This window comes from Salvelinus fontinalis, chromosome 4, assembly GCF_029448725.1.
Source record: "Salvelinus fontinalis isolate EN_2023a chromosome 4, ASM2944872v1, whole genome shotgun sequence".
NCBI classification, from domain to species: domain Eukaryota; kingdom Metazoa; phylum Chordata; class Actinopteri; order Salmoniformes; family Salmonidae; genus Salvelinus; species Salvelinus fontinalis.
Window position 1 is genome coordinate 59351377 of NC_074668.1, and position 11652 is coordinate 59363028.

The 11652-nt window shown below is 45.1% G+C and overlaps 1 protein-coding gene across 1 annotated transcript; it reads right to left on the reverse strand.

The window, feature by feature from the left end:
• Nucleotides 1-391: 391 nt before the first annotated feature.
• Nucleotides 392-4760, reverse strand: LOC129854078 (hatching enzyme 1.2-like). The gene is made up of 10 exons (XM_055920701.1): nucleotides 4609-4760; nucleotides 2970-3069; nucleotides 2827-2866; nucleotides 2580-2657; nucleotides 2339-2491; nucleotides 2094-2211; nucleotides 1745-1923; nucleotides 1255-1336; nucleotides 964-1088; nucleotides 392-682 (listed from the first exon to the last, which is right to left on the reverse strand). The coding sequence occupies exons 2-10, from the start codon at nucleotides 3036-3038 to the stop codon at nucleotides 663-665; spliced, it is 864 nt and encodes a 287-aa protein (XP_055776676.1). The 5' UTR covers nucleotides 3039-3069; nucleotides 4609-4760; the 3' UTR covers nucleotides 392-662.
• Between the last annotated feature and the right edge of the window lie 6892 nt (nucleotides 4761-11652).

The window sequence follows — 11652 nt, forward strand, 5'->3', positions numbered from 1 at the left end:
TAATTATAAGCTCTTTATAAACCCTTTACATTTGGAACCACATTGTAAAGTGTTACCGGAAAAAATAATAGGATACTATCCTTGTCTGTACTTGACACTCCCTCTACAATTTTAAGCTCATGTCATTGTTTTAGACTTCCAAAATGCAAAAGTAACAGCATGTTACATTTCCATTATCCTGTATAATAAAGGATTTTCTGTGATTGTGGGATGGGACGTGTATTATTACTGTAGGCTTTGGTGTGATAGCCTTGTTAACTCCCCTAAAGAAAATACTAAAGGTTTTAGTTTTACCCACTAAACCACTTGGACACCTGTGCACATTATATGATAATCACTATCAATGTACAATGTTGCAATCAGAAAAATAAACACAGAGCAGGCTATCAAATACACGTTACTACACATGTTTATTGTGAATATGCTTCAGTAGTCTACAGTACTTTGCTTTGCCAATACCAATGCTCTATCTATGTTAAGCTATATCTGAACTGATATACAGACGTAAAGATATGCTTGCACCAAAAATGGATATCTGCATCTCAATTCATTCTTTCAGCATAACATATCATTCGTTTCTGGAGTTCATGTTCAAAGTTGAAAAGCAAGCTATAACTGCAGTTACAATCCTCAGCAGAAGCTCTACCATCGCACTTCTCAAATCAGTCCAACTGCTCCCCCACTAGTAAAAGAGAAGGGGAAAAGAAATTACAATTAGAATTGAGATGGTGTATTTCCGCCTTTTGAGTTGATGGTGCTCAAGGACTAAAAATAAATAAGCTGTACACCCATTTGTAACAGCATGAATACAGAATATCACTACGTTCAATCCAAATACTATATTCCCAAATGAGTTCTAATTGATTGAGCAACGATGGGGGTGAAGCTTACAGGCAGGTACAATAATCACAACTCTTATTCTTCACAGTTATGATCAACAGGTCTTCTTAGAAAATAACTTACTGCAGTTGTAGAGACGATTGATCCGCAGAATATCAATGCGGCTCATCTGAGTTGCCCTGCCAATAACTACATTATTGTCAGGGATTGGAAGAATGGTGGGCTGTTGGTTCCTGGAGAATGCAAACCTGGAACCAGACAACATATGGCAGAAAGCTCTCACGCTATCAATTGAAATTAGAGGATGACATGAGTAGACTATGAAAGAGGAAATTATTTATCTTATTTTAGCCATGTCATTTTACAGCTGTTATTGTAGTAAAGAAAACCTTTATATTAATTTCCTCATCTTACCTTGTGTATTGCATGACAGAATCATAGTCATATGGAGTCCCCAAGTTATTCGTGTTGATCTTTTCAAAATTGTATTCCATTCCTAGGATGGAAAATCGATGATAAATCATTCTTACACAGTATAATAACTTTCATGAAGAAGTCACGCTTATAAATAAATGCTTTACATATTATTATGAATGTTGTAAATGCTTATTAATTGTAAAGCTTATAATGCTTATAAATCATTGTCAATGTTTCTACATATCAACAAATAATGAAATATTAATGTACTGTACTATTATAATCAAATAGTAGTCCTCTATAAATAGTTTAACAAGGCTTTTCCATTAATATTTTTAAAGTGTTACTAATATGTCTTACTCAACATGGGCAGGAATAATATTTACATATATTGTACAAAATAGTATTTATTATTTCCCAATTAAATTATTTCCAAATATATATATATATTATATAGCCAGCATCTATGGATGTAGAGAGCACGAACCAGGAATAATGTTCTGAGTCAGGATTTTAACATGGCTGTCACGGTCACTGCGTGAATGCTCGTGGTTAAAGCCCAAAGCATGCAGCAGTTCATGCTGCACCACAGACAGATAGACACATCCGTTCCTACTCAGAGACACCACCTGACCATTGCCCCGGCGTCCAACATACGAGTAACAGCTGTAAACAAGAGTGTATAGGGAAGACATAAAGGTCATTTCTGAAAGTGATAAAGTATTATTTTTATGTAGCAATAACAGTCAAGTAAATTGTCAAGTAAATACTAAGTAAATAAGAGTGGCAGAAGACAAGTATAACAGGCCTAGTAATATAATATGCAGTGGTCATACCCTGACTTAGACTGGATGTCCACAAAGTCCCTCTGATTGGTTCGGGGAAAGAATCGGACGCAGGTTGATGCAGCAAAGGTATGCAGCCCACCTTCAATAACGGACCTTTCCTGGGGCGCTGCTCAATGGAGCAATAAGAAAATCAGAAACGCAGTACACACACATACACACACATACTCATATAGTGTAGCTAAACCAAACCATTAGGTTCAACATAAAATCATTTCAGAGAACAAAATACTTACAGTATTCTTTAGAGATCACATAGGGCACGTAAACTTTCCCATCAGAGGACTTCTCCCACTTGCAGCCGTGAGATGTGCAGGGGTCAGCGTTCATGAACCCAGTATCTACCGCAATGTCCCCAAACATGACTAGTGGCTCGTCAAGTCTTTGTCCTAGAATACAACACCAAGTGAAGGTTATTATCTCATTTTCATTCATGATGTCATTAAATATAGAGTAGGAATGTACAGGCTGCCTTACCAAGATTTCTGTTGGCCTTCTCAATGAGCGTTGAAGCAGAAAATTCATCCTGCTCAATGCTGTTGATGCTGGTGCTGTCTGTGGAATGGGATACAAATTAGCTTAAATGCAACGGTGTCCCTAATAACTCATATTATAATAAGATAACATATGTCATTTCCATTATAACAACGAACATGATATTTAGATGTTTTCTGATAGAATGTCATGTAACAGCTCAATGTTTATAAAGACAGGATGAGCGTACCAATTTCCAAGACCTCTTCACTCCTTTCAAATGAAGCTTTCTGTATGGCAAGAGCAGAAGGAAAAATATTCTAATTTGTTTAAAACGCACATAATTCAGCATCATGCACATCTTTTCCCCAATAGTCTCAGATAGACACTTACCCCTGTAGATCGGCCCTGAGCTGAGCAGAGAACAGCGATGAAAATGGTCAGCACAAAGACAGGTGCCATGGTGAATGACTGCAGGATGCCCAGGATCAGTCTGTTGTGAACATGATAGACGTGCAGTTTATATACTGTAGGCTGACAGATGCTGTCGTTCCTCAGAATATTGGTCAATTGCAAAAAAGCAGCAGATGTTATCCAAGTCAACCAAAGTCTTGCTTCAAAAAAAAATTCTCAAACATGGGGGAGTGTGGTTTTATGATGTACAAAGGAAAGTGATAATATTGCATACGCCTACATGTCATTGGTAATTTATAAAATACTATACAACTGTACAATATTGTACGGATGTCACTGAACTCAAATATTGAAAACTAAATTTGTGCTTGGGTAAAGGAATAAGTGCACTCAGATCACACATTAATGATATGTGTATTTGTTTTTACTTATAAGAGGACAGAATAGTAACCTACCTGATTTCTCAGGTGGGCATTCCATATGCCCCATGTCTGATATTTGAACTTGGACAGAAGAACCAGAGTTCCCGAGGATGCTGATGTAGTTTTGATGCAGTGAAGTTGGCCATTGTATGTGATTACAAATATTTGTATCCTGTTTTACTGGCAGCTATATATACACACACATTTTCAAAATCAAATAATGGGGTCTCATTGTCTAGTCACCTAAGAACTTGGTCATTAACATCATATACAAACTCTATTGCAGTCCAGTTTGCAGGATACATAGGTATCAGTGAACATTATGCAGACATGACAGATGCAGATGGCCTTTGGCTGGTCGAAAAGGTGGTTTATGTTATGACATACTACCCTTGAGGTTTTGCTTTGTTCCTGTATTGTTTTCATGGAAACTGTTGCATCATGTTAGGAGGTTATGTTTTACGCTTGAAAAGGCATGTTATCTGACCAATTGGAGTTTGTTAACACAGAATGAAAAAGATAGCACATTATGTTGTCATCACATCAAACCTCTACCATGTGAGAGACATCTTTTCTTTTTTTTTTTTACAAAATGTAAGTGAATGTCTTCAGTTATTTGCACAATGTTGGTATCATTGCACACCCACATGAAGAAACTCTTCCAGACAAAACACAGACAGTAACTGTCCCGAGATGCTCTTGATCTTGTACAAAGGTACATCAAAGTTTAAATAAAATATAGAAGATGCATTAAAGATCACATGAAATCTAAAATAAAACTGTTTATCAAGGCGAGACCCAGGAGGCAAATGGTTGAAGTCTTACCATGTTTATTAATCCAAAAAGGGGTAGGCAAGAGAATGGTTGTGTACAGGCAAAAGGTCAAAACCAGTTCAGAGTCCAATAGATACCGAAAGGCAGGCAGGATGGTCAGGCAGTGGTCAAAACCAGGAAGACTAGCAAAAGAAAGTAGAAAAGGAGTACAGGGAAAAACACGCTGGTTGACTTGACTAAACATACAAGATGAATTGGCACAGAGAGAAAGGAAACAGGGATAAATACACTGGGGAAAATAAGCGACACCTGGAGAGGGTGGAGACAATCACAGGGTCAGCTGAAACAGATCAGGGCGTGACAGTAGTACCCCCCCACCCCCCCCCCCGGGACGCCACTCGGTGTCCCACCTGGGCACATACCTGGCTGACGGCGGAGGAACTTGGCGATGAGTGCTGATGTCTTTAGCAGGAACCCGGCACCTCTCCTCAGGGCCATAACCCTCCCAGTCAACCAGGTACTGGAAACCCCTGCCCCGTGGTCGAGGCGTCTCACCGTATACGCTGGCAGGCCATCGATTACCTGGAGGGAGGGATGAGCCTGGAAACAGAAGACAAAAGGACAGTGAGAAACGGGCTTAATTCTGGACACATGGAAAGTAGCGTGGATACGGAGGGTATGGGGTAACACAACGCAGCAGTGGAACTAAGGACTCTAGAGATGGGACAAGGACCAATGAAATGGGGAGAAAGTTTGCGGAACTCTACCCGCAAGGGCAGGTCCTGATTGGAAAGCCATACCCTCTGGCCAATGCGGTGGTGGGGAGCTGGGGTCTAGCGACGGTCCGCTTGTCGACGATCCCTTGAGTTGGTCTAGAGAATAACCGCCCTGGCTCTTCTCCAGGTACGTCGACAACGGCGGACAAACATCTGGGCCAAGGGTCCGCTGACCTCCTGCTCTTTTTCCAGGAAGAGTGGAGATGGATACCCCATGGAGCACTCGAAAGGGGATAGTCCCTTGGCAGAACAGGGAAGGGTGTTCGGGCATACTCCACCCAGACCAGTTGAAGGCTCCAGGTAGTGGGGTTGGTTGAGACCAGGCATCTCAAGGTGGTTTCCAGGTCTTGTTGGCTCGCTCCAACTAACTGTTGGTTTGGGGATAGAATCCGGATGACAGGCTGGCCGACGACCCAATAAGGGTGCAGAATATCTTCAGAACTGAGCCGGGGGAGCCGGGGGAGTATCGCCATCCGAAAGAGGAGCTGGAGGCAGCTAGAGCGGACCGGCACCACTACGAGGAATTGGCGCGAGGTAACGAGCACGAGAGGCAGCCCCAGAATTTCTTTTGGGGGGGGAGGGGGGGGGGGGGGGGGGGCACACGGGTAGATTGGCGGACTCTGGTAGGAGACCTGAACCAACTTCCCGTGCTTACCGTGGCGAGAGAGTGACTGGGCAGGCACCGTGTTATGCGGAGAAGTGCACGGTGTCCCCAGAGGGATGATGCCGGCTCAACGCATTTGGTCTCCAGTGCATCTCCTCGGCCCGGGGTATACTGCACCAGCCCTACGCACGGTGTCTCCAGTTCGCCAGCACAGCCCAGTGCGGCCTATTCCAACTCCCCGCACTTGCCGGGCTACAGGGGGGATCCAGCCAGGATGAGTGGTGCTAGCTCTGCGCTCGAGACCGCCAGTGTGCCTCCACGGTCCAGTGCATCCGGTGCCTCGGCCAAGGACAAGGCCTCCTGCATGTCTCCCCAGCCTGGTGAGTCCTGTGCCTGTGTTAAACACTAACCCTCCTGCATGTCTCCCCAGCCTGGTGAGTCCTGTGCCTTCTCCCAGAGCCAGGCCTCCTGTGTGTCTCTCCACTCCAGTGAAAATCCATGGCAAGAAGCCTCAAGTGATAATCCATGGCAAGAAGCCTCCAGTGATAATCCATGGCACGAAGCCTCCAGTGATAATCCATGGCACGACGCCTCCAGTGATGATCCATGGCACGACGCCTCCAGTCATGATCCATGGCACGAAGCCTCCAGTGATGATCCATGGTACGAAGACTCCAGTGATGATCCATGGCACGAAGCCTCCAGGGATGATCCATGGCACGAAGCCTCCAGGGATGACCCATGGCAAGAAGCCTCCGGTGAGGATCCATGGCACGAAGCCTCCAGCGTCGCTCTCTAGTCCGGAGCCTCCAGCCACGCCCTCTAGTCCGGAGCCTTCAGCGACGCCCTCTAGTCCGGAGCCTCCAGCGACGCCCTCTAGTCCGGAGTCTCCAGCGACGCCTTCTAGTCCGGAGCCTCCAGCGACACCCTCTAGTTCGGAGCCTCCAGCGACGCCCTTTAGTCCTAAGCAGCCGGAGTCTCCCTCCTGTCCGGAGCAGCCGGAGTCTCCCTCCTGTCTGGAGCAGCCGGAGCCGCCCGTCAGTCAGGAGATGCCGGAGCAGCCCGTCAGTCAGGAGCTGCCGGAGCCGCCTGTCACTCTGGCGCTGCCGGAGTCTCCCATCTATTCGGGGTCCGCTGCAAGGGTCCCCAGTCCAAGGTCGGCGGCGAGGGTCGCCACTCCAAAGACGCCACTTAAGCGGGCTAAGACTATGGTGGAGTGGGGTCCACATCCCGCGCCAGAGCCGCCACCGCGGACAGATGCCCACCCAGACCCTCCCCTATAGGTTCAGGTTTTGCGGCCGGAGTCCGCACTATTGGGGGGGGGGGGAATTGCTTTGTATGTTTCTATGTTTTGTTTGGTCAGGGTGTGATGTGGGTGGGCATTCTATGTTGTATGTCTAGGTTGTCTATTTCTGTGTTTGGCCTGATGTGATTCCCAATCAGAGGCAGCTGTCTATCGTTGTCTCTGATTGGGAGCTATACTTAGGTAGCCTATTTTCCATTGTGTGTTGTGGGTGGTTGTTTCCTGTTAGGTGTTTTGTTTCACCTTTCAGGACTGATCGTTTGTCGTTTTTGTTGTTTGTCAAGTGTTTTCGTATTTTATTTAAAAAATATGACCATTTACCACTCTGCACCTTGGTCCTCCTCTCCTTCTCCATACGACAATCGTTACAGTTACTTTGAAAATGCATTGACTCTTCGATTGACTTTAGCAAAGCGGCAATCTTATGGCATGGTTGCTCCGTATCCTGTGTCACTTATCTAAGTGAGTTCCTCAACCCAGACTAAGGAGTTCACAAACATCAGGGCCAGGAGACCCACAGTGAACTTGAACACATATGTCAGCAAAAGGACTGTAGGATGAATACAAACATTTAGGGAAAACCATTAAAACCAGCCATGGTGTTATTTAATGAAGCTCACACACAGTATGAATACAATGGTGGACATTACAAGTGTAACGGCAGTCTAAGTCGTCCTCCTCAGACGAGGAGAGGCGAGAAGGATCAGAGGACCAATACGCAGCGTGGTAATTTTCCATAATGAATTTAATCAACACAAAACAATACACTATACAAAATAACAAAAGAACATACCGTCACAGTCCTAGCTGGTGCAGAACACAAACACAGAGACAGGAAATAACCACCCACAATCCCCAACACAAAACAAGCCACCTATATATGATTCTCACTCAGGGACAACGATTGACAGCTGTCTCTGATTGAGAACCATATCAGGCTGAACATAGAAACAGACGAACTAGACACACAACATAGAATTCCCACCCAGCTCACGTCCTGACCAACACTAAACAAGCAAAACACATAAGAACTCTGGTCAGGACATTACAGTACCCCCCCCCCCCCCCCCCCCCCCCCCCTGAGATGCGGACTCCGAACGCACCCCTAAAACTCAAGGGGAGGGTCTGGGTGGGCATCTGTCCGCGGTGGCGGCTCCGGCGGTGGACGAGGACACCACTCCACCACTGTCTTAGTCCCCCTCCTTAGCGTCCTTTGAGTGGCGACCCTCGCCCACGACCTTGGCCTAAGAATCCTCCCCAAGGCCCCCACATGATTTAGGAGGTAGCTCAGGACAGAGAGGTAGCTCAGGACAGAGAGGTAGCTCAGGACAGAGAGGCAGCTCATGACTGGAGGGCAGCTCATGACTGGAGGGCAGCTCATGACTGTAGGGCAGCTCATGACTGTAGGGCAGCTCATGACTGTAGGGCAGCTCATGACTGTAGGGCAGCTCATGACTGTAGGGCAGCTCTGGCAGCTCCTGACTGGCTGGCGGCTCTGGCAGCTCCTGACTGGCTGGCGGCTCTGGCGGCTCCTGACTGGCTGGCGGCTCTGGCGGCTCCTGAATGGCTGGCGGCTCTGGCGGCTCCTGACTGGCTGGCGGCTCTGGCGGCTCCAGACTGGCTGGCGGCTCTAGCGGCTCCTGACCGACGGACGGCTCTAGGGGCTCCTGACTGATGGACGGCTCTAACGGCCGTCCGTTAGAGTGTGCCACTCAGGAGCTTGTTGATGTCTAACTAACACAGTCCATGTGTCTTCACTACTGTCTTGTGTTTCTGAGCCATTTAGTCATGTTTTATTTAAATCCAGAAGCCTATCAATGTCTGAGTTATCTTCCATTATGCAAAGTGAAGTAGATAATTATGTGAATGATGGCACTGTGGTTAAAATACCAGTTCCATTTGAATGCCCTTCTGCTAAATTTTTATATTAAATTGTTTTATTTAATTTATTAGAATCCCCATTTTCAGACGCCAATGGCAACAGCTAGTCTTACTGAGGTCCGACATAACAAAAAATACATTACAGACAAAAGACTTTACAATGTACATACACTTAAAAACATTAACATGTAGTGTGTGTGCATCCATCAGTTACACATACTACATGTCAGTACATACACAAAACAGGTAGGTCACATGTGGGAGAGGCATTGTACCATGAGGTGTTGCTTTATTTGTTTTTTGAAACCAGGTTTGCTGTCTGTATAATACTGTACGTTTCCTTGAATTTGTTCTGGACCTGGGGACTGTGAAAATACCCCTGGTGGCATGTCTGCTGGGGTAAGTGTGTGTGTCAGCGCTGTGTGTAATTTGACTATGGAAACAATTTGGAATTTCCTTACACATTAACATTTCTCATAAAAACAAGAAGTGACACAGTCAGTCTTTCCTCAACTCTTAGCCAAGAGAGACTGGCATGCATAGTATTAATATTAGCCCTCTTCACTACAGTCAGACGTGCCGCTCTAATCTGGGCCAGCTGCACCTTAACTAGGCCTTTTTTTGCAGCACTTGACCATATGACTGGACAATAATCAAGATAACATCAAACTAGAGCCTGCAGGACTTGCTTTGTGAAGAGTGATGTGAAAAAAGCAGAGCATCTCTTTATTACGGACAGACCTCTCGCCATCTTTACAACCATTGAATCTATGTTTTGACCATGACAGTTTACAATCTAAGGTAACACCAAGTATTTTAGTCTCCTCAACATGTTCTGTTATTTAAGTGTTTACATTGCTTGCTGAGGCTGTTGTCCGGATTGGATTATGGAACATAAGATGTGTAGAGTCATTGTAGCCTCTAAATTAAATGTAGCCTACAGTGTAGAGTAGCAGAAAATCTAGAATAGAGCACAGTATAATAATAACTATTGAGGGTTATGAAAAAATCCCCATAGAGAAAATCCTGTCTCCCAAATGAGATCCCACCCTTACTTATGATCAAACCTCGTCATCACAGTTAGGTCCAACACTACCACCTACTGGACCAATTGAGAACAAGGTTGTGTTCAGTAAGGAGAAACCATTTTGAAGTGGTGTTAAACGGGGGATACTGAATTTGTCCAATAACGAAGCAATATTCTGCAGCAGGCGGCCCAACATAATTTTATTGCTTTTGTACTTTACTCTCATCTGCGGAGATGGCTCTCAAATATCATTAGCCCAGTGTTTCCCATATTCATCTCAAACATCCCAAAGTCACATTTTCTTCCGCAAGTTATTTGAAGCTATGTGAAAACCTAACATATTGTTAAGGTTGAGGCATACACGGGCTGGTGTGATAATGCTAGAATTGGTAACAGCATAGCTGATGAGGCGGCCAAATTGGCTGTTTCCCTTTGTCACACACTTGAATTTTATTTTTTTATTCGTTTGTGTCATTTGAAACTACTGATCTTGAGAAACAACAGCAGTCTGATATTCTCAATCACCAGGTGTGGAGAGAGGGTGTGCTCTCTGTCCTAGGTCTAGTTTATGGCTACATCTTTTGTCTGGCATGCCCTGTTTACCATCAACCAATGATCTTAATAGTTTCCGATTGGCTCATGAAGTGAGCCATTCGTCAAAGGGGGATATGAGAGGAGAATGGAGGAGGAGAATGTTTGAAAATTTAAATTTGACCCAAAATTTGAATCAGCACGTAAAACAGTTCATTTATCGTTGCTCGACATGTTTGTTATATAATATAGACAAGGGAACACTGCAACCAGGGAAGTCCCCCACTCCAAAAGGATCTTTTGTCCACATAGCTATAGACATGATAGAGCGAAAAGAAAGAGATACTGCCTGGTGATAATTGACAGGTTTACCAGGTGGGTGGAACCATCCAACTGCGTTGCGCGAACAGTTGCAAAATTGCTAGTTAGGAAAATTATACTCAGGTTTGGAGTGCCTGAGGTTTGTCTGCAGACAATGCGATCATCTCATAGGAGATGTGGTTACCCAAATGGCCAAAATGATGGGTGTTGACCAGAACTTTGTGTCCATCTATCAACCGCGGAGTAACGAGAGTTACTGAGGGCTAATAAGAACATGACATTCTCCCTTGTCAAACTATGCCATTCCACAGGAATGACATGGGTAGAGGGATTACCTCTTGTCCACATGAAAATGCGCAGCAGCCTTAACAAAGGTATTGGGTGTACAACCTTATGAAATGTTAACAAGACGACCAATGAACACCCCAAGGGTGAGACCTACGATAGATAGACATAACTGAGATATAGTGTGACCATCTTGAGTACAAGAAGGAACTAACTTCTGTTGTAAGTTTTCTCCACTCTCACATTAGGAAAGCAGCAGAACCAATCCCAGGTGAAGATCCTGACGAGCTACCCATAAACGTTGGAGAATGGGTGAAACTCAGGGTCCAAAAGCGAAAATGGAACCAACCAAGATGGATGGGTCTGTTCCAGGTAACCATGGTAACACCACCAGCCCTGCAGGTAGAGGAGAGGTCAGGCTGGCATCATATCTCCCAGATTGGAAGCCATGGATGAGAGACTGGAGGGAGGGAGAGCAGGGCCCCAAGAACATCTGAAGGAGGAAAGAGTCAGAGCCACAGGACAGGAGCAGAAGACCGAGACCAAAGGCCAGAAGAACAAACAGAGGGTTCAGCCACAGAACCTGAAGAGTCATCAGATGTCGAGCAAACCATCATACACACACTCTATGGTTGTGAAACAAGAAAATCTCAACCATGGAAAAACACATGCAGGGTATTTATTGCTCTCCAAATCTACCCGTTCCCTTTGTGGACGGGGATGTGGAGAATAATAAAT

What these genes read in the sequence shown, in the direction of transcription:
- LOC129854078 (XM_055920701.1), bottom strand. Translation starts at nt 3,038, where the DNA reads ATGGCACCTGTCTTTGTGCTGACCATTTTCATCGCTGTTCTCTGCTCA. An exon ending in GACTCAGAACATTATTCCTG is followed by an intron (nt 1,337 to 1,744) that starts GTTCGTGCTCTC and finishes TTTCCATCCTAG; the next exon opens with GAATGGAATACAATTTTGAA. An exon ending in TCTGTCATGCAATACACAAG is followed by an intron (nt 1,089 to 1,254) that starts GTAAGATGAGGA and finishes GTCTGGTTCCAG; the next exon opens with GTTTGCATTCTCCAGGAACC.